At 39.0% G+C, this 27,030-nt stretch overlaps 2 protein-coding genes across 3 annotated transcripts; one reads left to right on the forward strand and one right to left on the reverse strand.

The window, feature by feature from the left end:
- Window positions 1-629: 629 nt before the first annotated feature.
- LOC114462138 (ceramide synthase 2-like) lies at window positions 630-21,691 on the forward strand. 2 transcript variants are annotated; one of them, XM_028444806.1, is made up of 11 exons: window positions 630-731; window positions 3,865-4,041; window positions 7,678-7,795; window positions 11,877-11,995; window positions 13,798-13,855; window positions 14,262-14,312; window positions 15,660-15,752; window positions 17,454-17,582; window positions 19,679-19,785; window positions 20,621-20,777; window positions 20,853-21,381. In XM_028444806.1, the coding sequence occupies exons 2-11, from the start codon at window positions 3,866-3,868 to the stop codon at window positions 21,054-21,056; spliced, it is 1,212 nt and encodes a 403-aa protein (XP_028300607.1). In that variant the 5' UTR covers window positions 630-731; window position 3,865; the 3' UTR covers window positions 21,057-21,381. The 2 variants fall into 2 exon arrangements, with proteins under 2 accessions (XP_028300607.1, XP_028300606.1); XM_028444805.1 differs by lacking the exon at window positions 630-731 and adding an exon at window positions 1,945-2,509 and having other exon boundaries at window positions 20,853-21,691.
- On the reverse strand, window positions 21,396-26,550 carry LOC114462137 (kelch-like protein 24). Its single transcript, XM_028444804.1, has 4 exons — window positions 25,537-26,550; window positions 24,977-25,388; window positions 22,975-23,333; window positions 21,396-22,114 (listed from the first exon to the last, which is right to left on the reverse strand). Exons 1-3 carry the CDS (start codon window positions 26,507-26,509, stop codon window positions 23,030-23,032), a joined length of 1,689 nt encoding a protein of 562 aa, XP_028300605.1. The 5' UTR covers window positions 26,510-26,550; the 3' UTR covers window positions 21,396-22,114; window positions 22,975-23,029.
- Window positions 26,551-27,030: the final 480 nt, after the last annotated feature.

Below are 27,030 nucleotides of genomic sequence, written 5' to 3' on the forward strand. Positions count from 1 at the left end.
AAGTGCTGTTCGTTTCAGATCCAGTAGCTGCAGTGCAGAGGGCCATTGTTATTTATAAATGAGTGGTTAAAAAATGATTTATTTGCCTTTATAAGGCATTTGTTAGCCATTAATAATGTCAATAAACATCTCAATAATGTTGATAAGTCCCTATTACCAGGATTATTAACACATAATTACTGCTTGAATAGCATTAATAATTTTTTTATGAACACATGTAGGTATGTATTTGCTTATGTTTTCTGTATTTTTGTCATTTTGCTAGTTTTTGGAGTCATATTGTGTATTTTTGTTGTCCTTTTGCTTATTTTTCTGTATTAGTGTGTGTTTTAGGTTCATTTTGTGCCACACTAAATAAGACCCAGGCCGCCAGTTGCCCATGTCTGGTCTAGAGACTGGATGTGAGAATAAGAGTTGCAGTAGATGATGGGATAGAACGATGAAGATGCTGAGAGCAAAAAGTACGAGACAATTTTAATGTAATAAAAAAATATGGAATTATTACGCAGGGTTTTACTGTAGAGATGTATGTAGAGAGACACATAATGTGTAATGTGTTGTGTTGTGTCTCTACCTTCTACCACGTGGTGTCCTGTGCGCTGCAGAGGGGCGGTGATGTATTTACCTCAGTGAACAGCGCGGTTTAGACCCCGCCCCCAACAGAAGCGGACTACGTCACGCTCGCTCTTCGTTCTTCATTTCTCATCCCCATCACAGGCGCGCGCGGACAGGTGAGCTCTGATACCGACTAACCATGTTTTGTTTGGGTCAGCAAGATTAGATGAAGGACATATAGTGACGTAACTGCTGCTAAAACGTGAGCGATGGAAGTTATTTGATAGGTGCACAGATTATAAAGCGTGTGTGTGTGTGTGTGTGTGTGTGTGTGTGTGCGTGTGCGTGTGCGTGTGTGTGTGTGTTCAGTGCACTGTTCGTTACTGCCTCTGTGCAGGGATTCAAACCCTCACCTCACTGTACAGTGTTCACATGTCAGTGCATTAGCATGGGATCACAGCAGCAGCAGCAGGAGGAGAGGGTGTGTGTGGTGATGTTTGTGTGAATAGGTTTAGAGCCAAAAAAGATCTCACAATGGTGTTGTGCTTGCTGCAGTAAATGTGCAGGGCTGTGGTGAACACTGATTCCTCACGATAATATGTCTTTGTCCACAAATATGTACAATGTGAATGTCGATCAATGGATTAGGGCAAACTTGTTCTGCAACTGTGCCATAGATCGGTTATCTGTGATCGTAAACAGAGGCCATGTAGGTTCAACTGTGAGGAATCATCACCATAATGATGGTTTCAGTTCCAACGTTAGCTGCCTTATTCCTGCCACTGCTACTTCCTTAATATTGTTGTAATTTCCAATGTCAAAAAAGTCATTCAGTTAAACACCCAATATTATGTCACATATTATGCAATTTTTCACCCATCTCCATTTGTTCTAAGAACCCCAACAACATAGTATTTGAGGTAAATTTTCCCTAACCCGCCTATTTTCCTGAGTTTTAGCTCTTTGAAAAGTCACTTTTTTTTCTTTGTCTACACATGCTGTTAAAGTTCAACACTACAAGAAGTGCAATCTTTTTAAGGCAGCAATGCATGTTTTGTTATTGCAATTAAATAAATGATTGTACTTTATTGCATTTTGACCATCACCAGCCCTCATAAGGAAGGGTAAGAAACACTTTATTATAGGGAGGATATAAAACAAGAGAGCAGTGTTACACCTCGGTGAGGTGGGGAGGGAACAGGGAGGAGAGATTCAAGGTAGGAAATGGAAAGGGTGGGGAAGATTGTGATTATTTTAAAGTAAGAGTGAGATGTGAAGTTGTAGCTGTGCTCATTGTGTTGTGTAATCAAGCCAGTCTGGTGACAAGTGTGAAACTTGGTAATACCTAAAACTGGTATTTGGGATCAACGTGTCTAAGGTTTAGCCCAGTACGAGTTTTAACCCACAGCCCAAGACATGCCAGTGCATCCAAGACCAATGTATGTGCAAGAACCGCTACTGCAAACCAAAGCGCCGCCCCGGGCCCGAAGATGCAGCCAGGCCAGCAAAAATAGTGGGGCCCAAGGAGACTCAGGCCATTGCCCCACGTCCGAGTAGCCCCCTAGATGCCCCCAAGATCCCAAGCCGAGAAAGCCCCAAGGAGCCGAGGACCCAGTGCACCTCGCCACCGTCCCCAACCCCATGCCCCCCGCCAACATCCACTCCCCCACCACCACCCACACCCTTGCACCCAACCCCCCGAGTGTAGGGCACAGAGAGCCCCCTGCCCGAGACCCCAGCAGAGGAGCCAAGGCCCACGCCCAGCCAAGGCCCAAGCCCAGAGCCAGCAGGGACTGGACCCCAGGCCAGAAGGACCCGGAATAGAAGCGGCACCAGCAGCAGCCCGCCCAGCAGCAAAAGCAGCTGCTTCAGCTGCTTCAAACAGTTACCGGAGCTGCTACGTTGCTTTCTTGTCATCATCTCATGTAGAGATTCCAGGAATAGTCCATTCAAGGTGATAGTCCGCTGTTTTGTTCGACCGCTGCGTCGCATTGTGTCACAAACACATTGTTGCCAAATTTGTGGTTCGTGTTTGGGCTGTTTTTATTGGAATGGGCGGGTTCTAAGATGTGATTGGGCTGGAAATTCTCAATCTGATCTGGCAACACTGAATCCCGATTTTACTTGTGACGTCAAAAATGTAGAAAATTGTGAACGGAGCAATTTTCTCTGTGTTGTAAGACTTACACAGACCACAAACAAACCACTAGATAGTTTTATTTCACATTTTGTGTGCTGGTGGACGCTCAAGTTACCTCTTATGTCATCAAAAAAACTGCAAAAGTAGATTTTTTACAATATGTCTCTTTTAAGTTACAGTATATGTCCTATTAAATTTACTTTTTTCTTGCGAACGTTTGATGCTTTAAACAAACAGGAAGTTGCTGATAATGATATATACAGTGACACTTGCAGGAACAAGGTGCATTAGAGCTGGTATCATGGCCAATTTCCTGAATCAATTCGATTCCGACTGATAATGCTTTGAATAGATTAGTCGCAAGTCGATTTCAATTCAGTATTGATTGATGTTTCACATTTCACTTGGACTATAATAAGATGGTTCCAAACTTCTGGCGTCATTCCCAGCGGAACTTCGTCTGCATCCACCGATAGCCATGTTTGCAATGAATGCATTATCGCCTTGGCTGGCGCAGTAGTCACCGTAGCTAACGTCAAACTATAGCACGAGGCTACTGGGGTTAGAGATAATAAAAAAAATCAAATTCAACACCTATGAATCGATTTTGGAAAATTTCTATAAAATCTGACTGTGGCTTAACATTAACAATATAATTGTAAAGCAATACTGTCAACCAACTTCTCTCTGGACTATCTCTTCTGCATAAAACAAGGTATTTGGTTACTCAACCTATCACATAAATGCACTTGAGATTGAATATCTGAAGGTGAATATTACAACTTTGTTACTAATTAATGTCAGAAATGCATTTGAAGTCATTTATGTCAACTTTTAGCTTTTTAAAAACACAAAATATTTCTTTATATGTGGGCATCACCTTTTTGGGAGATTTCATCTGATCATGTCATGTTGTTGAGTCAGAACTTTGTCTTCTTTCAAGCTATATGAGTTAGCAAGACTTCTGTAGGTAGAAATGCACAAAATGTTGAAGAAAACTTGATAATACATAAACTATTATAATCTATAAAACATACAAAGTGCATTAGTAATAAGCCATTAAATGAAAGTGCTGTTTGACATCAGTGTTATAGGGCATCAATATTGTAGCAGCTTGTGCTTGTTAGTGCAGCCGAGACGTGGGTGAAAGCGTTTTCTTCTCCTCTCAGGATGGAGGCCCTGTTAAACGACTGGCTGTGGCAGGAGGAGTACTGGCTCCCTCCTGGTATTAGCTGGAAGGACATGGACGCTGTGGAAGGGGAAGGTCACCTCCCCCGACCCAGAGACCTGATTTACACCTTCCCTCTGGCTCTCTCCTTCATCGCTCTCAGATACGTCTTTGAGAGGTGAGACTACCTCAGCCGCTGTCCTTCAAAACAAATGCCGATTGTTTACTGATGACGACTGATGAACTAAACCGTGATCAGTGTGTGATGCTCTTTAACCTTCAACATTGTTTGTTTGATTTGCTGCATGACTGGTTTACAAACGCTGTCGTGTGAGTGTGTGCATTAGAATTAGCGATGTGGACCAAAACTCATATTTCAATATTTTTTCTCAAAATGACGATATACGGTATTAATCTCGATATTTTCAATTCAAATGAAGTCTGAGGAGACGGACAAATCTGGGTTCAATTTGCTAATGAAAAATGCCACACAGGCACATTTATTAACAAACAGCTGCACAATATGTTCCACTTTCATCTTTTACTCCTCTAAGGGACAGCACGTGTGAGTGAGTTGTGTAGTGTGGCTTGTTTAGAGAAAGGCCTGGGTTACACACTCGGTAATACGTCGAACTGTGCTTTTCATGTTCTGAGAAGTAACGAAAACAGTGACTCCTAAAACAAGTATTTTAATACAAAATAAGCTATAAAAAATATATACATCACAAATATGGAAAAATTGTAAAGGGCACTGTTTGGCTGTACTCTATGAATAATATTGAATACTTGTATGATGTGATTTGTGCTGTGTGATTGTATAAATAAAAACAAGTCAAATAAAAAATGTATAGATAAATCTCAATATAGGGACATCCCACGTAATGTCACGCCATTTGGAGCAGCCATTTTGACGGTCTACAGGTAGCCGCTATCATGCCGGAGCGATGTTGTGCTGTTGGATGCTATCAGATTCGTGATCCTACTAAAGGAATATCTTTATACCGTATCCCATAAGAAACAAAATGGAGAAGCAAGTGGCTGGCGGCAATAAACAGGCAAAACGCTGATGGCGGTGTTTGGCTTTCAACTCAACACACGCGGCTTTGCAGTCTTCATTTTGGATCAGGTAAGTGGTCCCCTCGAAGACTAATGAATGATTTCTCTGTGAGTTTGGGATTTAATGTTATAATTTCACTGTTACCATAGAAATCTGCCAATGTTTGTGTGCAGTATCAAACATTCAACATAGCGTTAGCTTGTCGTTAGCCGGACACATCAGGCTCCCAATTTCCCGATTTTTTTTTTTTATTTAAACATAAAATCAATTGTTAATCAAACGTTTAGCTGTCGCCCTTTATGATAAAAAGATTGTACATTTTGTCAAAGTTTTTTTTGTAGCAGTGAAAAGAACCTACCAACATGAGCTAGCAACAGAACAAAGAGTAGAGAAGAGAGTCGTGGAACAGCTCAGTTAGCTACAGAGTGACTACCGGTAAGTCAGTGTATGTTTTGGTCATTGAATTTTCCGTTCAGAAAAGGGAAATAAAGAACAAAGTAGAGTGGCTATCTGATATCCGTTTTTAAAATTCAAGGCGTATTTCTTCATCAGGGTCAGAAAGCAAACAATTAAAAATTGGTTGATTTTCAATTTTTGATTCTAAAACCAAAAGTCCTTTATCTTCCTGTTGTAATAAACGGTGCGATGACATGACGTTCCACTCAATCGTTGACTGTCAAAATGGCTCACACTCGGCTAGGGGTCACGTGACTGGGAGGTCCCTATAGACAATATTGTCATTTTCTATATCGCCAAAATAGAAACCTTGATATATTGTATCTTGAATTATGATATATAGCCGAGGCCTGATTAGAATGTACATCAAGAGAAAGGAAGTCATATTTGGGAAGCAGAATTATCTGCTGACTAAGATGTAGATCTCTGTATCTCTTAAAGGCATTAAGCCCAGCCAATAGCCTTAGTACAATAGCTTAATAACTGTGTAATATCTCTGACAGTCGCCCTTATCACTGAGGAACATCTATTAAAAACGACGTCTAAAACTCCAGTGTATATACCAGCTAGTGATTTCTGTTGTTGAGACATAACCACCCAACACAGACCATGAACTGATGTTAATTAAACACAAAAAGCCTTTGTCTTCCACAATGAGCATCTATTTATTGTGCTTTCATCAGCTAATTGTTTTAAACTCAGGCTGTGTAATTAAAAAAAAAAAAAAAACAATAGAAGAATTTTCAATGAGCTGCTGGTGTTTCCCCATCTGCCTGGTTATAACGTGGAGCTTTTCTCTGGGTTCAGAAATGCATGACTGTAAGCTGATGCTCAGTGTAAAAGCAAAGCTGCTGTAACAAGAAGCCTCACCTTCAGCTTGCCTCAGTCGGCTCTCGACTACTTTAGTCAGCAACAGGCTGACAGGTGCATGACGGAGGCCAGATGCAGAGATAGGTGATGGACGGATAGATAGGTTTGTTTTTGAATGCCTGCTCTTATCAGCTTCTACATTCACCTGTGCTTACACACACAGAGACAGACTTGTGACTGTTGGTAGGATTAGCTCCTTATTTGTACCCTCATGTGGTATTTATGAGCAGAAGCGTAACATTAGATGTAAGAAACACTGTTACTGACAAAAGGACTGAAGCACAATGTGGAACATGAAATACAGCACAGCATCTGGTGCAGGGCTCAACATCAGGACCTTCATTTCATTCAACGAGATCAAATCTAACACATTAAATAGGAAAAGGCGTGTGTTTGTTTCTGTGTGTGTGTTGTTTGTAACACTAGATGTGTGTGTGCCCAGGCCTTCTCAAACAATCCTCCTTCTTCTTCTGTGTCCACTGCATTATCTTCAAGATAGAGTTTCACACCTTCATGTTTGTAAACATCAACATGCACGCGTAGAGAGATCAAATGTCTCCTGATATATCAGTGAAAGACAGAGGCCGTCTGGTAAATGTCACCATCCCCACCCCCACCCCCATGGGAGCAGCTCTCCTGCACAATGACTCGTCTCATTATATTGTGTTACGTTGGACTGCTGTTGTTGATGAAACCATCAAACGTCCAACAAATAATAATCAGTGGTGAAACTAACGCATTACAAGTACTCACGTTACTGTAATTGAGTTGTTTTTATTGGTACTTGTACTTACTTGTATACTTTTTTGAGCGTATTTCTAAATCAGTAATTTTACTTGTACTTGAACACGTTTTTGTATAAGTAAAGTATTGCATTATTTTCCTACGCCCAACTGTTCCTGAGTACATTTTTATTTTTTGTTTTAAAATGATCAACGGACATTTGTGAAATGACAAAAAATGACATCACCAGGCAACATTCACATGCATCACATCATAGCTGTCCAACCATGCCGGTGAGTTCATACATTTAGCTATATTAGTCATGTCATTTTTATATTTTGAATTTAATTCATTTGTGTTGTTTGATTTAAAAGTTAAAAAGTTCCGATTCTGCCAGATTTCATTTTTAGTTTATACATGAGATGTTTACTGTTTGTCAAGATTTATTACCTAAAGTAAACTAGTAACTTGTACTGTTTCATTGAGCTACCTTTCACGTGTACATGAGTATTTTCTGTATGACTTACTTATACTTGTACTTCAGTACAATTTCAATCAAGTAACAGTACAAGTACTTGAGTAAGATACATCAGTACTCTTTACACCTCTGATAATAATACTGTCTGTTTTACATCCAGGTGTATTGTGTTGCATTGAAAGATGTAGTTGTTTAGTACGAAATGTTTTTTTCTCTCTTGTTCATTTTAGACTCGTCGCCATCCCATTAAGTCGACTTCTGGGTGTGAAGGATCGGATACGTGTTCGTGCTCCTCTGGTTCCAAAGCTCGAAGCTTTCTATAAACAAAACAGTCGACAACCAACACAGGTTTGTATTCCTTCACTCTCTGATAACAGATTACTGTGCACATATTTTATAGGAGACTTAAAGTTAGCATTTTACGCAGCATCGCATTTTTTTTTTTTTTTTTTTTTTTTTTTTTTTTTTTTACAATAACCTTGTTGTTCCTGTTTCCATATCCTTGTTTTTGCACCGAGAGAAAAAAAGATGAAGATTAAAAAGCCACACATAGGAAAAAAAACTTGCATATTTCACCTGGAAGCTGAAGCCACAGTTGGTGAGCTTCAAGGCAGCGTCTCTGTTTACGCTCCTTTCATTAAATGTAATGCTTTAAACGTTTTTTATAACAAAGGAAGGAGCTCCAACTTTTTGACAGGTGGTCTACAGCACGTGTGTCAAACTCAAGGCCTGGGGGCCAAATCCTGCCAGATCATCAAATTCGTCCAGCTCGAGAAAGTTAAAATGATAGAAAAAACTATTTCAGTTGTAGATGTCTCAACCCCTCCAAATACAAAACATCTATTAAAATCCACAATATTTTCCAGTTGTTATATCACATGACAGAAGTCATTTTTAATCTGAAATTGTTGAAAAAACTTTCATCCATCCATCCATTTTCTTACCCGCTTATTCCCGTTTAACAGGGTCGCGGGGGTCTGCCGGTGCCAATCTCCGGCTCTCATAGGGCGCTTGGCGGGGGTACACCCTGGACAGGGCGCCAGTCCATCACAGGGCAACACAGACAACCATTCACTTTCTCATTCACTCCTATGGGCAATTTAGAGACTCCAATCAACCTTACAGTCATGTTTTTGGATTGTGGGAGGAAGCCGGAGTACCCGGAGGAAACCCACGCAGCACGGGGAGAACATGCAAACTCCACACAGAAAGGATCCGAGTGTCCACCCCAGGGCTTTCAATTTTTCCAAAATCTGGCAAATTTTCCTCAAATTAATCCACAAAATTTCCCCAAATTTAAAAAATCAGGGAGGTTTAAGTGAGGAACCTGTAGGGACTAATATACTCACATACTTTATCATTTATTTATCATGTATATGTGAAAGTGCGAACCAGAGCACATTAATGTTGAATTTGCTCTTTTTCCATCTAAAATATGTGGCCCACTTTAGCTCAAACTGCTCTGCATGAACTAAAATGACTTAGACACCCCTGGTCTACAGTGTAGAGCTCTTTTTTAATATTCTTTACAGTCATTGTTAAATGCTTGGTGTGTGTGTGTTTTTTTTTTTTTTTTTTTGATAATTATGAACTTGAAAAAAACAAACTTTTCAGATGAAGGACGTGAGCAAGTTTGATCTGATTTGCTGAAATTCGGTCCTAAAGCTTTGTGTTGTTTTACTAAATCAAAGGTTTAGTCTGTCTCGTGAGATTGATTTGTGTATGAAAATAAGCGACTGTTTTATTTGCATCAGTCGTCTTCTCTCTCATTAAGGTAGTACTCGGAGATTCCCTGAACTCACACTGAGCATTTATTTTTTTATTTTTATTTTATTTATTCAGTTCATTTCCGACATGGTTGCATTCACAGAAATTCATTTGACATTCAGAGCAAAATCACATCATTGTTTTTTTTTTTTTTTTTTTTTTTTGTCCTTTTTCATGCCGGAAAGGGCGACGGAAAAAAGCATTATGCTTATCTAGATCCGTCCCCTAATTTGAACACAGATAATTTTACATCCAACCTCATTTCTTCCCTTTTTTTTTTTTTTTTTTTTTTTTTTTTGTGATGTGTTCTCGTCTGCAGTCATTGTTCCTGCTGTTACTCCTCTTCACAGTCTTTTTCCCCCGTATTTCCACGAGCTTTCTTTTCCAGTCGTTGTTTACGTTCCTCCAACTCTCCAAACGTGAAGTTCTTCTTCTCTCTGAGAACCTTCATATCCTGTGGTTCAAATGAACAGTACGTAGTGATAAAACAAGATCTTAAATGCTTAGTGAATGGTGTGTCAAACACGAGAAGAATCTGGCAGCCTGAAGCCAGTCGCTATGGTTCACCTCATTTGGCTTCCTCATCTTCTGCTGTTGTTCTTATCATTCTTCCCTTTTCTTTGTCTGCTCATTAGAAAAGTTCCACTTTGCAATAAAAATGTCCGTAGAACAGTGTGTTTATAGTGAGTCTGTTAGTGTGAGGAATGTGAGTGCTAATCTTCTGCTCTAATGCATAATCAGACTAGGACCAAGGAGTCATGCTCTTCCCACTGCCTGTTGAAACTTCCATTTCAACACTGATCTATCCATGCAGACCAACAGTTGTGCAATATCAGGGCAAGGCATGACTTGACATGAATATACAGTGCACTGTGTATATCTGTGCTGGTGCTATCTTACATTTGTAATGAAAAACAAGAGTGTTGTTTTTGTTTTTCATGTGCATCCTTTTTTGTGCATAAAAAAAAAACAGTTTTACCTCCATGTGGCCTGGATCATCAACAGTGGCTACGCCTCGGTCGTTTCTGTCATTTGAATACAAAGCTGCAGACTTGAAATGATACAAATGAAGTTCATTTGAAAGTTCTGCAGACAATGTGGGAAGGTGTCACATGTCTATTACAGGACCTGAAAGCAGACAGTGTTTCTTTTTGTTTTGTTTTTTTGTTCTTTAATCTCCTTGGAATTGAATGAAAGTTTAATGGGACACCTGAAGTGTGCAGTTTAGTCTCACCCAGCTTTCTCACATTTACACCGTAACACGTTCCTGTGTAAAGTATCAGAGTGCAGAAAGACGAGGCTGTAAACAACAGAGCCACTGTAGTCTTGTTACAGCTTCAACTGTTTAGGACTAACAGGCTATCAGAGTGGAGCTCAATGTCTCCATGTCACCACTCTTTGGTGTTAATCTGTAAAGAATATCCTTTAATTCATATGATATCATCTATCTCTCTATATCATTCTTGAGTTCTGATTCCTGGCATATGTAAAATTGGCTTTGCTAGTATTAATTGTGTTTTGAAAGTGATTTATATATTTTTTTTAATTTGGGATATCCCACCTTCACATACACTGGATACCAATATTATTGATATAAATTAAGGTAAGTTGCTTTAAAAAGAGCCTGTGGCACAATAGGTATTGTGCACAAGTATTTTTTTTATATAGGGGTAGAACCAGTAACCAAGGAGCAGGCTAAGAAAAAGGGTTAAGGTGAGAGAGGTCAATGATGTTTGAAGCACTGAATTTGAGCTCATTTAACACTATAACGGTGAATGCATAGTTACACACTTTCCACAAATCAAGAGCTTATCCTATTCAGCAAAAGACAGTTTGATACTCAGCGAGTACCCAGGTGGGAGAATTCCCAGACTGCACAACGGGAAGGACGTGGCAACAAGATGAAGTGTAGGAGGAGTTTTAATGAGAGGTAACCTAGTCCTACAAAGAGCAGTGAACATGTTTGTGTTTAATTCATAAGAGGATCATTTGAACTGTTGATGCATCAGTGCAGAGAAAAGGCTTTGGTTTCCCTCAAGTTTCAAGTTAAACTAAACTGAACTACAGAATAATGAACTTGTCACAAGGACACATGGTCACCAGTTGTACTAAAGCAGGGGTTCTCGACCCTATTTCGTTACCACAAATTTCTGGTGACCGTGAATTACTTTTTGATCATGAAGAATTAGTGACAAATTGCACCAGCTCAGCTATTTTTATACTGTATTTTGTTTTAACTACATTTCTATTTTTGAGAAAGTAAAAGTGTGTCATTATGTGTCATGTTTTCTTTTTAAAAATAATTATATGATAACAAGAATTTAATTATTTATATATATATATATATATATATATAGTCAGTAATTATTTTTAATCAATTACTAGACATTTCAGGCGACCCCATTTAAATTACAGGCAACCCCACATGGGGTCACGACCCCAAGGTTGAAAAACCCTGGACTAAAGCATCAACACGTACACTGCTTTTCATGGGGTTGAGCACGGAAGGATGGACAAGAATGCATGTGAAAAATGTGAACCACATACACACCTTACCACTCATGCCCATTTAAACCTCATAGTGTAATGTTTCTTTTTCACCCAGACAATTAAACCTATAGTTTTTTTTCTTATATTATTGTTCATCTCTGTGTGGTTTTAGAGTGAAATCATAAGCCTGGAGAAGCAGTGTGGACTCTCCCAGAGAAACATTCAATCCTGGTTCAGACATCGGAGGAACCAGGATCGACCCAACAACACCAAGAAATTCTGCGAGGCCTCGTGAGTTCTTTTCTCCTGTAGAGCATTGTTTCTCAAATGGGGGTACGTGTACCCCTGTGGGTATGTGATGCATTGCAGGGGGTACTTGAAAGAGAGAAAGAGTGGAAAATTAACAAATGAAAGCATTAAAAGTATTGGATTTTATAATGTTTATTTTTTTAGTTAAAATGATCATCATAATAATGATGGTAGAAATTATTTTGATTAGAACATGAACTGAAAATACAAGAGTCAGTCTGGGTCCCACATCAGGAGGGAGATGAACAAAAATGATAAAAAAAAGAATGAATTAAAAACAATTATAGAAATAAATCTAATCAGGAGGCACTGAATAGTGTTTCATTCCACTCATTTACAAAATGAGATTATTTAAAAAGTGTTAACACTTTCATTTCATCATTATGCTCTATTAAATATACTCCACATATCATGTGCATGTTTTGGTTTTGATTTATTTACAGTATGTGTTATTAATGTTTCAATTCACCAGTAATGTTACTTATGCGTTGCTTCTTTTTATGTCCGAACCGGGAGAAAAAGTCCGCCCAGTCTGCAGTTTATCTGGATACTATTTGGACCATAACACTGTTTGGTATAGTTGGCAGATATTCACAGATTCGAACTTCTAGCATCAATAACTCTTTAACAAAACATCATTGACACAAATTGCACCTCTGCCATCAGTGTGAGGTGGAAAACATACTATAAGATCATTTTATATCATTCGCAGCAGAGGAAAAGTCCATCTGTTGGTTGTTCTGTGTGGTACTTTTCATACATATATACTAAGTCTTTCATATATATATACACTTCTATATATATTCAAACTTTTCTTATGTATATTCAGACTCATATATATTTAATTTTCTGAATGGCTTGCCATTATATATATCCATTTGATTTTATTTGCACAAATAACAAGACAAAAATGTATACAGTGTTTAAAAGTGAGAAGACAGGCATGAGCATGAATCTTTTTTTTTTCTGCTGAATATCATAAAGTTAGTTGTTTGTATATTTCGAGGGAGTTGATTTATTTTAAACCACTCAGAGATATTTGATAATTTTTCATTTGCTTCTCTTATTAAAGTATCAAAATTCGAATGAGATAATAAAATACATGTTTCGTCAGCAAACAAAAGTACATTATTACAAACATTGCTTAAATCATTGAAATAAATTATAAATAAGTTAGTTATTGCCCCCTTCCATTTCTTTACTCTGTTTGAGGTATCTTCAAAGGGGACAGCTTTTCTTAGAAATCGTGTGCGGCTTTAGGGTATCAATACCTAAATAGAGTTCAAAAATGAGAAGTGTGCAATTATTTTTGCCCTTGTGTCGTTTTTTTACTCTGTTCGATGTACCTTCAAAGGGGACAGTTTTTCTTAGAAACCTTTTAAGATAGGAAAACCAATCTTGGTGTGTGGCATCAGGGTATCAATACCTTGATGGAGTTTGAAAATGAGAAGTGCGCAAATATTTTTTCCGGAGTTATTGCCCTTGGGTCGTATTTTTACTCTGTTCGAGGTATCTTCAAAGGGGACAGTTTTTCTTAGAACCCGTTTAAGATAGTTAGTAATTTTAAATTCTGATGTGGTAATATTTTCTTATGTATACATCTAAGTTCTTAGATTTAGGACATTTAGGAAAAGGTTGTGAGTAATAATGACAACCATGGTACAGAGACATAAATCTTTTTCCTGGAATAACGATTTCCTCTTTTCATGTTTCTGTTTTGATAGTTGATCGTCTCATTGATACTTCCATGTTTAACCAACACTTCCTTGTTTTTGACTGTTCAGATGGCGGTTTGTGTTCTACATCACAGCTTTCTGTGGTGGCCTCGCCTCCCTGATTAATGTAAGTATTTTTTAAATTAACTATGTTTCCGTGCTGGTTGAAAATGATAGATCTACAGTATATTGTTAGAGCACGATTGTACGCAACAGAAAAACTGTCCATTAATTGGTATAGCACAAACATGATTGCACAGCAGTACAGCAGCAGCATCCATGCATCCATCCAAACTTTATATAAAAAATCACAATAAGAAATAGTATGTAAACATAATAGAGTAGCGAATATGACTAGAGCAGCATTAATGTTTTTTTACACATTGAGTGGTTTTATTAAAGTTATACTGGGTTGAGAATAAATTGTATTATACACGTGATGTGTTCAGATTGGTTTATTGGCTCAGGCAATGGGAGGTTTTATTTGTCTTCTTACTGTTCATATATGTTAACAATTATTCTCAACATTCCAGACTCCGTGGTTCTGGCATCAGAAAGAGTGCTGGAGAGGTTATCCAAAACAGGTGAGCAGATGATTTTTCCATCTATTATAGCCTTGGGTTACTCAAATAAGGTGCAGTGTAATAGTGAAATGATAATAATATTTTGAACGACATGAGTCAGTTGTGAGTTATATTAAAATAAACTGCAGCCCCTGTCCTTTAAACTCATGTTAATCTCTGTAAATATGTGCTGTGCACTCTGTTTTAATCCTGTGAGTAGAAAATCTGTCCATCAGCTGTTTAATACCAGTAGAAAACAGTCTGAAGCAATATCTACCACTCCCGTACTAATGATTAGCTTACAAAACACTGACTTTCAACATAAGTGGGATTGGAGTTGTTGTGGAAAAATCCAGAGCATGCACACTAGCCACATTAGATTGGTCCTTTAAAGTAAAGCAGGCCTGGAGCTTTCTTTTCTGCGCTGCGTTTCAGAGTTTATATCTGTGGTTCTTCTGACGACAGGTTGGTATGCTTCATGCACGTCCACATTCCTGTCAAGAAGCCAACCCGACTTCACGAGGTCATGGCCTCACATAGAAAACAGTCAGAAAATAAACCCAGCTTTCACTATCTACAGTTTGACTGATTATAACTCCTGCAGGCAATACGGCTGCTACCCGTATTTCCTCTTCTGGGGTCTTTTGGCCTCTGACAAGCAGAAAGAAAGTGGTTTAGTGGCTTAATGCTTCATTCAGCTTCCCTCTATTGTGTAGCTGCTGCTTTGGATGCTGAGTCTTTTGCTCTAGTTTACATTTATAACTCAAAGTATGGACTCATCTTTTTCACAGGCATGTTGACAGTTTTGTTCATATAAATGTGCAGTTTTAGTACTGAAGCTGTTCCCCTAACCTTTAGTATTATGAGCCACTTAAGCCCTCCCCACCAAACCAACACACAAATTCCATTAAACTTTCTGAGAAATGTTCTGTTTTGTACTTGATGGATTTGTTTTTTGTTTTTTGTGCTTGACAGATTTTAGTTTGTACTTGAATTTCTTCGTAATTGAAGACACGTTTCTCTGCAAGTGTAAAAAATACTGTATTTGTTTGATAGGTACATTTCTTATTTGCAAAACAGAATGCATTAGTTTGTGAAGAATGTTTTGTATTTGCAAACCACGTTTTGTGTATTTGTGAGGGTTTTGTCATGGTTTTTAAGTCTATAACCTCTGCCCTAGCTTAACAGATGAATCACTTAACCTAGGTTCATCCACACACTACTAAGAAACACCAGATTTGTGTAAATGTTTGTGTATATCCACTGCATACTTTGCTACACAGGAAAGCCTGATGTTTGAAATGCTTTTGTTTGAGCCTCATAGTGAAAACATTGACCTTTTGCTACTCTCTTCCTTCCTTTCTTTAGCTTGTGGCCAGGCCTCATTACTGGTACTACATGTTGGAAATGGCTTTCTATTTGTCCCTGCTCTTTTCTGTCTCTGTGGATGTGAAACGAAAAGTAAGTATGAGCCAAATTCTTGCACTGCTCACTAAAAAAATGAATTAATATATTAGGAATTAAGTTCAAATTTAGACCTTTAGTAGCATCCTCTCTGCGGTTTCTTTGCATTTTATTACTAAATGTTCAATCTCCAATCTGATGGCTACAATCACACATTATATAAGATAATCCAAAACTTGTTTTCCTCATGCCCACATGGATTATGCAACTACATGAATTTTATTTATTTCAGACCCAGCAGGACCCTTAATCATACAAAAACAGATAACAAAACAATAACAACAATAGTGCAGTGGTACCAAATATTACAAGATGAACTTGCATTATTTAATTTATTTTTTGTTTCTCGTGATGAATTATATCAGTATACATATCACAATATTCAATGAAATAAAGATAGATGAGTTTTTAATTTCCCGTTTGAAAAGTAAGGTCAAATGTATTATATTGAAATTCATTCTTTTTATATTTCATCGAGATTTCTGTTGAGATTTGTGTTTTCGTTTTCATCCATTTTTTTTGTTTGTTCAATCAAAATAAATAAATAAAAATAATCTGAATATCTCAAGACCTGTATTCGGCAATTGAAAATTGAAAAAAACTTGCAAAAATGACAACCTGTATCTGGATTTGTTGACAATTTTTTTCTTTTTACTAATTGAATTGAAAGTAATAATGCAGGGAAAACGGTAGACTGACCTTGACCTTAAATATGACCTTGAGTGAAGGTCAAGGTCACATATTGAAAAGAAATGTTGTTTAATGGTACCAGTCTGAGCACTGTATCTCAATTTGTGGCCAAGTTATAGGCAAAAAAGTATTTTTTGGGTTTTTTTTTTTTTTGTGACGTCATGAACTTTGACCCCTCCCGATCTTTTTACTAGTAGGTCCTACAGCTTTGGTCCTGTTAAATGAAATACTCCACTTGAGATAAGCTTTTCATAAATGTAAGCATTGAATTTGTTTTGTACAATAAAATTTCGTAGCGATATGGAAAATGTTGTTTTTTGACACTTGGCGTGACCTTGACCTTGACCTTGACATTTTGGCTCCAAAAAAGGTGGACTGCACATCCTTGACATTGCCCCTATGAGCTGACATATGTGTAATTAGTGCTGCATTAATAGCCTAGGAGGAGTTCCACGACAAAGGAGTTGCGGAAGAAAAATAGTAACAACCCCTACGATAAGAAAATGGATGGATGGAAGATGCCAAATGGTTGAAATTGTAGTGATTTATAGTCTTAGTATTTAAATGTAAATGTGATTCTGAAAATAAAGAAAGAAAAGAAAAGCCTTTATAGTCAAAAGTGGTATGAAAAAAATGTTGTTTGTATATATAACAAAGCTCATTTCATTTCTGCTGCAAGAACACATGTAAGCTTCATAGGAAGGGGCGATAGTGGGTAGAAAATAAGAAATTAAGGTCACAATCATGCATAAAAATGTATTTATTTATTTAATTGCAATAATGAAACGTGCACTGGTGTCATGAAAAGATTGCACTACATATAGTGTGGACTTTCAACAGCATGTGCAGACAAGGAAAGAGAGATAAACAAAATAAGGTCTGTGTTTTATACAAGAAAATAATCTGTCCATCAGTGTTTTTATTTTGGACCTGAATGAGCATTCTGCCGAAGTAGAATGTGTTAATGGAGCTCACTCTCATGCTGTGTTCTTTGGGTGTGTTTTCTAGGATTTTAAGGAGCAGGTCGTTCATCACATCGCCACCATTCTCCTCATTGGTTTCTCCTACTGTGCAAACTATGTGAGAGTTGGTACGCTGGTGATGCTGTTGCACGATTCTTCAGACGTTCTACTTGAGGTAAAAAGTTAACTATAAATTCAAATGTCACCAATCATGATCACTGTAGGAAAACTTGTTTGTTTTTTCTGCTTATGTTCCCCTGTCCTGACACGCAAACACATTATCTACATGCCAAACAAAGTGAGCAATTCAGAGAAAAGCATTAATGTCTGTTTCTAGTGTGGGTGTAAATCTTTCACGTGCTACCTGTTCAGAAAGTAAGACAACAGGTCCTTTATCTTTGGCTGAATGCTCTCCATATCTATACTGATAAGATCAAAGAATTTAAGTTTGCCGTTTCAGAGCACAGGAAACATAGAGCTGCTTACGTGATATCAAGCTCAGCCACTCTCCGGCCACAGACACAAGTAGTGATACAAGTATCAGCCAAGACTCGTACCATGGCTGAAGCACCACTGCTTAAAGGTCCCATATCCTGCTATTTTTCACCCATCTTCATTTGTTCTAAGAACTCCATAAAAACATAGTAGTTGAGGTTTATTTTCCTAAACTCGCCTGTTTTCCAGAGTTTTAGCCTCTGAAAAATCACTTTCTGAGCAACTCTACACAAACAGGTTGATTTGCGGCCTACTTATGCATATTCATGAGTGGGCGTGTCTATAGACGGGACACTGACTTCCTCCCCCCCCCGCGTGGTGACGTAGGGCCAGAGGACGGCCTGCCATCCTCCCACTCACTCCGTAGCCGAGCTCATGCTGACAGAGCGTGGGGGCGGGGCGTTCAGCGGTACATACATAGATTGTAAAAATTACATACACAGCACTGCGCGAAGGACGCTGAAATACTCACCTTCGTGGGCGTGTCTGTTTCCATGTCAGTTACGGCAGAGAGCTTCCTGGAGGCGTGGCTTCTCCAGCTCAGTGCCGCGACAAATTCGCCATCAAAGTGTGAACGCGTCATCAAATTGGAGCGAGGTGTTTGGGCTCACCCTGTAGTAAGAAAGGAGCAAATCACCCTCTAACGAACGATTGAGGGAATCAATGAAAAAACACTTTGGACATGTGTATGAAGCCCTAATAGCACTTTTATGATGTTTAAAGCACAGAAAAGTCGATTTAGCTTAACATGGGCCCTTTAAACATTTGCACTGTCAGAGGTTTTCTCCTCCTGTTTAAAGGCAGCTCGTCACATCTAACCAGCTTTTGCACTTTAGCTTAAACTAGTAACATAAAGACTTAACTCCCTGCTCTCTTATTTATGTCCATGATTTATTTAAAGACATTAAAGGCCAGAGGCAGAGCTTTATATCAATGGACACGCCACATACAAGGATGGACAAAGATGAAACCATTATATAAAATTAGGGACGTGAACAGATGTGCCGCTGCGTGGGCGTCAATTGAAACACAGTGTATGTCTGTCAGATGGTTTTATTGTCTGTAACCTTTGTGACTAATAGTTAGATTTACACTGAAATAAATGTAAATCATTTTCAAAGTCACCATTTGGGAGCCTGACGAGCCAACTCCACACCAGTCACGAGTCAGAACTGACTCAGATATTTAGGAAAAGTAAAAAGAGCAAAAGCAACAAGTAAAAACATGTTTTCATACTTACTAACTAATATTAACCCTTAGTGGATGGACTTATGTTCCTTCTTTAAGCCGGGCTACCAGACTCAAAACGCCACTCACTTTGTTCTTCTTCGTTGTGTTGTGTACACTAGTTAAAATCACTACTCCTCTGTTATTCTTGAACGGATCAGACCCAGTGGCCCACCCGTCTTTTTTCGACAATTTCCAATATAGTCTCATTTATTTGTGAGTCAAATTTTGCGACAGTTGGTGGTACCGAATCATTGACACATACCAATATATAAATGACTTTGTATGTGCCACAAGGGCGCCAGGGGTCCCCCGGGGGCCCCATTTTTTAAATGACTACTCCTCCATTAATGCTCGTTGAATCTTGCTGTAATTTGACATGGATACTCTATGAGCGGATGTCAAGAGCCTCTCTGAGACCTTTTTTAACTTGGTGGAATCGAGTCATTTGACTGAATTCTCAGGAACGTGGTACGTGTGCGGCCATAGTTCATCCAAACTTCTTATTTTAATTTCCCAATAAAAATCCTTTGTCCTTTCCCGCTGTAGTCGGCTAAGATGCTTCACTACGCTGTGTGGACGACGACGTGTGACTCTCTGTTTGTCGTCTTTGCTCTGGTCTTCTTGGTCACCAGGCTGGTGGTGTTTCCCAGCAGGTAAGAAAGATGATGTGACTACAGAAGACATTTTTTTGTGATAGGCTGATTAATCGGTTTGCTTTTATGTTTAGTCTGAAATCAAAGAAGACTGTTATTTTTTCCTTGTGGGCGGAGTTATCTACTGGTACTTTCTTTTCCCGCCACAGTCCTAAAACATGTATGCATTCATGTCCACTTTATGGGTGCTTGTTTTTATCCTTTGATAAAAGGTGAATGCATTCACTGCACTGTGGATAATAAAAAGGCTGACATATCATCAACTACTCAGGGTCACATACCAGGAACAGCAGGAACTGAACAACTAAAACACAACTAAGATTTGATTGCAATAATCAACGTATTTGTAAATATATTCATGTTTTTTTCTGGCATCTTTAAAAAACAAGTTCATCTATGACAAACCTTTAAAAAAAATGGCAGAGAAGCAAAAAAATTGGTTGAATTGATTGAAAAAGTGCATTTACAGCATAATGTTGTTATCCCCCATCCCAGATATGAGGTTCTGCGCAAGTAGATTCAGGTAATAATTCATGTGTATTTATTTATGGCTTTTTGTCTTCATAAAAGGTGCCTGCATCCAAGTTATTTGACAAATATTACTACGTTATTCACAAGAACAAAGACTTCAAAGTGCTCCGTACCCCACAAAAACATCAACTCACCTTCAAACACTTGCATATAACAGCTAAAAAATTGAAAAAGGCAATTGAAAGTATTGATCAAATAACAAAAAGCAAAAGCACAAACTTTTTTTTAATGGGTGAATGTGCCTGTAATTGTAAAGCAGCTGTAAAGTAAATTTACCATTCTTGTCCTGTTTTTGTTTTTTCAGAGTGGTCCACACAACCCTGGTGGTGTCGCTCGACTTCTTCCAGCCTTTCTTCGGCTATTATTTTTTTAATGCTCTGCTTTTAGTCTTGCAAGCACTGCACATCTTCTGGGCCTATCTCATCCTGCGAATGGTCTACAAGTTTGCGTTCTCGGGAAAGGTGGGAGGAGACTCTGGTTAACCCAGACTGCTTTTACTGGAATGATTTTGATGTAGGTTTTCTTTTTGTCTGCAGGTTGAGCGAGATGAACGCAGCGATGCAGACAGTGAGGTGGATGAGGATGAAGAGCAAGATCATGAGGAAGATGAGGGCGAGTGCAGCTGGCAACAAAGGAATGGAACAATCAACTCCAAACTGGCTTCGCTGGCCAACAACTGTGTCCTGAACAACCTGACCAATCAGAGGAATATAAACAGTCGACTTCGAAAAACCAGATAAAGCAACGGTTTCATTTTACAGTTTCAACCACCTCCGGTGCATTATAAGATGAATGCATGTCCCTTATACACAGCAGACAGTGCATCCAACATGGTCCATTCATGATTTCGGGTCAGGGTAGGTTCACATGCTGCTTCTGCTTCAAAGAAATTGTGCACGATGGTAAATCTTAATATCCATAGTGTAGTTAGGGAAGAAACACAATAATCACCATCATCACAGATAAACATTAAAAGGGAAAATACAGAGAACAATGTCATATCAGCTAAAAACAGAATGTGCTTACTCACTTTAGCAGCTTTTTATTTATGCTTATTAACTTTATTGTGTTGTTAACTTGTGTGCACTGGATAATATTTTTAAAAACTGAAATTCTGCTCATTTTATTTTCTTTCAGCAGGAACAACAAATGTTTTATATTGTATACAAATTCAGAATGTTGTAAATCTTGTGAAAAAAACAACAACAAAACAACAGGTTATCACAATAACAAGCTGTAAGTTCCTATTGATTAAATGATTGTATCAAGACTATTGAAAGTAATGATTCAAGTAAATCTGATAATAAGAGTATTTTCATGGATAATGTTTTAATCTGTTGTAGAATATAACCATGCTTAGGTAAAATTTTCTAAGTAACCATAAAAAATTTAAAAAAAATTAAAAAAATCTTGCTTGGAAATTTTTTTGGGGGGGTGCCGCGTATGTGTTTATGTATAACTATAGCTGTGGCGCCCCCTGGTGCACACTGTATGGATGGATGGATGGATGGATGGATGTAGTATGTCCATGTTTTCATATGTGGCTCTTCAGATGGTCACAAAAGGCCCTTTCATGTTTAATCACTGGAGAATTAAAACAACTCGTTCTGCCTTTCAACATTTTTTGAGAAAGAGGAACTTGACAAGCACTAAAAAAATGTTTTTATCAACATCTTGCAAACTGACTCCCAGGATAACCAAGTCAAATTCAAAGAAAACTAAAATAGACACTTATTAGGTAATTTCAGAATTGGAAAGGCCTTTGTACTAATAAGTTGTTTGAGAAATTACATTGTATAAGCGGATTCTGCATCTCGCTGCGCGCAAAGCATGCTGGTCCGGGTCAAAGGTCAGGACTACCCAGCTCCCGCCTAGCTCGTATCATAAAACGTAAACATGGCAGAGTCTGACAAAGATATTGAATATTTTGAGCGTTGTAAAGTGGATGTTTTAAAAGAATATTGTAAGAGACGTGGACACGTTGTTACTGGGAAGAGGAAGAAAGAACTGGTGGCCCTCGCTTGGGCATTGTCATTTCAAAAAGCGCCTATAGTTTTGACAAAACAGCAGGAACGAGAGGCTGTCAACCTTGATTATAAATCTCTGCTCGAGATCGATGTTGACAGTTGATCCTGGGGGGATCGGGCATATTGTGGCGAGAAAGAAAAGGACGCCAACAAACCCCCGAAACCTGCTGGGTGAGAGACACCTCTCTAACATGTACACCACAATATAATATTTATATACTAGTTTACTAGTTAGCTTTAATGTAGTACAGTATATGTCAAACTTACTGATTTAATCCATTCGGCACGACGTTCTGGATCTTTTCTTTCAGTAGGAAATGGGATGAGTACGTATGGCGGGTCGCATATACATCGTGAGGTTCCTTTATTGCACTCGTGAACGGGGCAAAACTCTTTCATCCACGTATTAAGCCCACGTGTACCGTTGGAACAGCCACGCACTGACCAATGGGACCCTGGCATATTGCCTTAAAACGACTTTAAGCAAAGTAAATGCCTAAAAGTCCATATAAGTAGCCGGTTGTTCCGCTAGACAGGGGCTTTGTTGACACCCTGGGCAGTCGTGAACTCTGACCTGGATATATTGACCCGGGAATCGCGCATGCGTACTGATAATGCTGATTTGGCTTATTGTGTGAACAATAGTAAAGAATTATTGCAAAACGTACTGTTTAACATTCTATAACTTATGTGACCATTCTCATTGTGACGCAGCCTCTAATTGGCACTGGACAGGGAATGGAGTCCTCCACCTCAATGCATGTGTCTATGTATGGGTCCAGCAGCACCATGTTAGGAGATGCTTTGTTACTCCTCCTCTCACTGACCAGGTACATCTGACCACACACTGTAGCGCATCCACAGAAGAACTTCCTGTCCAGACATTCCTCCTGCAGCAGAGTCCACTCGTCTGTCTCCACATCAAAACGCAAAGCTTTGCCTCCGAACAGGTAGAGTGCACCGTTGAGCTCTGTGGTAACCAGGTCATATCTGGGGAAGAGTTTTCAATGATTAGATGTCATTTGTCTTTCTAAAGTCTAATTGAGGAACCAACATAACCGAGTCAAATTTGATAAAGTACATACATACAGTAATTAGCTCCGCCCCTGTGTTACGTTACAGTAATAAGATCCTCCTCCTTTTGGTATGTTACAGTTATTAGCTGCGCCCCTTTTAGCTCCACCCCTTATGTCACATTACAGTAATTAGCGCCACCCCTTGTGTTACGTTACAAATATTAGCACTGCCCCTTGTGTTACGTTACAGTTAATAGCTCCGCCCCTTGTGTTACATTACAGAATTTAGCTCCGCCCCCTGTGTTACGTCGTGGTTAATAGCTCCGCTCCTTGTGTTATGTTACCTAACCACTAGGGGGGGAAAAAAAGCCCAGAACCACGCAGGCAGAGCTGCTAACAGTGTATCGTGTTTTTCTGCAGTCTGTGTCTTCTCCTCGCCTTTCTCTCTCTGCTCTGTTTCAGGTGTCGTGAAGCTGATGATGGCAGTTCCTGATCATTGGTTCACGGCTCAACTAGTCTGATGTTCTATCTCTCTATCCTGTTCTGTTGGTCCTTCTGTCCACTAACACCAACCAGTCGAGGCAGATGGCTGCCACCTCTGAACCTGGTTCTGTTGGAGATTTCTACCTGTTAAAAGGAAATTGTTTCTTCTCACTGTCGCTAATGCTTGTTCATGTGGATTTGTTGGGATTTTCCCTATTTATTACTAAGTTTATATTTTGATAGTGCTTTGAGATTACTTTTGTTGTAATAAGCGCTATATAAATAAAGTTGAATTGAATTGTGTTACATTACAGTTATTAGCTCCACCCTCTGTGTTACATTACAGTTATTAGCTCCACCCCCTGTCTACATTGTAGTTATTAGCTCCACCCCCTGTGTTACCTTATAGTTTTTGCTCCACCCCTTTGTCACATTACAATTTATAGCTCCACCCCTTATGTTACATTACAATTAATAGGTTTGCCCCTTGTGTTACGTTATAGTTATTTGCTCCACCCCTTTGTTACATTACGGTTATTATGTGCTCAACATCCCACAGTGATGGCCCAGTTGAGATTCGAACCGGTGACCCTCCGATAACAAGCCCGCTTCCTTAACGTGTACTTTTTTGTGTACTTTTGATGTTGTTTTTTCTGTTTTTTGAGCCTTTATGTGTATATTTGTCCATTTTTATATATTATTGTCATTTTGTGTATTTTGAAAGAAAAACAAGAAGAAAAAAAACTATTATTTTTTGAAAGATGAACTTGGAATGGGGTCAAATTGACCCCAAGGATAAACTAACAAAATGAAAACAATTAGTATTTTGTTCATTTGTCTAATTTAGGTGCCACCAATGTGCATTTTGACTTCTTACCAATGGCTTCTTCAAAACACCTTATACAATAACATTGTAATTACATTTGTATATATTTTAGCTTCAATATATTCAGGCTTTTGTAAACACTGGGCCAGAAAATGAGATACTGGGGGCCAGAAGTGCCCTGTAGGCCTACCTTTTGAAACCTCTGCTCTAAATGAAACAGATTGATTTAATAATGTACGTAAACATTTCACACAAATGACGATTCACCAATAAGTTCAAGAATTTCTACATGTTAAAAATTGACTCACCGTGGAAATGGAGAAAAGGAGACCACATCCCATTGATCTTTCTTCACAACGTACCTTTGAATTCCACCAAAGACGTCTCCATTTTCATCCAGGCCACAGGCCACATAGAGACATCCTCCCCAAGAAGAGGTGGCAGCTCTTTCCACTGCTCTGACCAATGGGCTCACCCCCTCCCAGCCCTGCTCACACCCCAGGACCAGCCTTTCTACATCAGCCACCAGGCCTTCATCCGTGCTGCCGCCGAGGACATACAGTGCTGACTCCAGTCCGATGGAGCAGTGGCTGTGACGGGATTTCTGCAGTGCAGGTCCATCGACCCAACGCTTGTTCCCACAGTCAAAAATACTGACCCAATCCACACAGAACCACAGCACGTCTCTGAAGTTCCCGCCAGTCACAACCAGGCAGTCTCCTGAATGAGTAGATAGGAAATGACTTAAGATCTAGATTTATATGCTATTTAGCAACAAAAAAAAGATGTTAAAAGAACAACTAATAATCAGATTGTTATGTGTCTTTATAGACCAACCAAATCCTAGTTTATATGAAGTAACCATTACCTACTGCAGCCACAGAGTACTGTGTGAGATTCTTCTTCTGTAGTGGTGGACAGTTCTGCCATCTTCCACTGAGAGGGTGAAACTGGTACAGTGATTGCTGGTCCTGGTCATGAGGTCCTCCCAGGACATAGAGTGTCTCTCTGGCTCTGGTCCGCTTTACTGATCTCCCCATTGACCAACACGCAGGAAAATCTTCATTCAGTTTGCAGATCAGTTTAGCTCTGGGATCAGAGCTCTTCATTTTAGTTAAAAGATCAGTAATAAATGATAAAGAGATATACTCGGGCCTCACGAGCTCAATCAGCTCCAGGAAGTCTTCATCTCTTTTAGAGTCGAAAGACACCCAGCGTAACGTGGCCTCCAGGGCGAGATCCTCGTTGTGAATGGTTAGGTCATCACTGGCCAATAGATCTGCTACTGAATCCTTGGAAAGCGATAGAAATTCCTCCTCAGTGCAGATAGCAGGAAAGTGTGTCAGCACCACATGTCGTGCAGCAGTGTAGAGCTGTGTGATGCCCAGCTGCCAGGCGTAGGCCATCATCTCCAGACAGTTACTGAGGTGCAGCTCACGCTCCAGAAACTTGCAGCACAGAAGTCTGGCACCATCCAGTTGTAAAAAGTCTGCAGTCTCAAGGATCCCAAGAACATTTTCTCTGTCCAAATCTAGACTGCATGTACTGCAGTATTCCATCAACACCCTGAAATACTGAAGACGTACACCTTTGATCTCTATCTGGTATTTGTTGCTTTCCATGCCATGACCGAAGAACAGAGCCCTGAAATAGGGGCTCTGCAGGGAAAGATGTCGACGGTTTACGTAGAAGTCCTCGCCTTGCACTTGTAAAATACCATCAGGGAGAAAATCAGACTCCAATTCTTTTTTTCTTGGATTAAATTCATTCTTTTCTGTAATTATTTGCTCCAAGTGTGTCAAGCTTTGAAGGTTCAGCTCATTGTCAGCACTGAAGGCCATTACACAGCAAGCAACAACACCAACTGTCCTCTGCACTGTCCCTCAACCTCGGCGAAATGTATCACACACCAGCCAGTGGTATTAATAGACTTCTCTCCTGACAAACTGCTGGCAAAACACAGCATGAGAAAGGAGGTCATACCACCATTTTACCGTGACGATTGGGACAACCAATAGGAATTGACCATTCAGCCTCTATTTTACTATATATCAGATAATACATTTAGAGAATTGTTCTCAACGAACTTTTCTAAACAATATTTAAAAAAATAAAATAAATATATATATATATTTGTTTATTTATTTATTTATTATTTTATTTATACATTTCACAGCTGAAAATAAAGATTTTTGTTTGACGTGAAACACATTTTTAATTTACTTGTTACTGAATCATTCATTTTACAATTACAAAAACTGACACCAAGTCCAACCTTATTAACTCATGTCAAACTTACTTGAAAATTTTGGAAATCTAGGTCAAGAAAATGTACAGAGCCCCAGACATGAGCTGGTAAAAA

This window comes from Gouania willdenowi, chromosome 4 (assembly GCF_900634775.1).
Source record: "Gouania willdenowi chromosome 4, fGouWil2.1, whole genome shotgun sequence".
Classification (NCBI taxonomy): domain Eukaryota; kingdom Metazoa; phylum Chordata; class Actinopteri; order Blenniiformes; family Gobiesocidae; genus Gouania; species Gouania willdenowi.

What these genes read in the sequence shown, in the direction of transcription:
- LOC114462137 (XM_028444804.1), bottom strand. Translation starts at nt 26,509, where the DNA reads ATGGCCTTCAGTGCTGACAATGAGCTGAACCTTCAAAGCTTGACACAC. An exon ending in GTACTCTGTGGCTGCAGTAG is followed by an intron (nt 25,389 to 25,536) that starts GTAATGGTTACT and finishes CTACTCATTCAG; the next exon opens with GAGACTGCCTGGTTGTGACT. An exon ending in TCCTTTTCTCCATTTCCACG is followed by an intron (nt 23,334 to 24,976) that starts GTGAGTCAATTT and finishes ACTCTTCCCCAG; the next exon opens with ATATGACCTGGTTACCACAG.
- LOC114462138 (XM_028444805.1), top strand. Translation starts at nt 2,121, where the DNA reads ATGCCCCCAAGATCCCAAGCCGAGAAAGCCCCAAGGAGCCGAGGACCC. An exon ending in CCAGGAATAGTCCATTCAAG is followed by an intron (nt 2,510 to 3,864) that starts GTGATAGTCCGC and finishes TTCTCCTCTCAG; the next exon opens with GATGGAGGCCCTGTTAAACG. An exon ending in CTGTGGATGTGAAACGAAAA is followed by an intron (nt 15,753 to 17,453) that starts GTAAGTATGAGC and finishes TGTGTTTTCTAG; the next exon opens with GATTTTAAGGAGCAGGTCGT.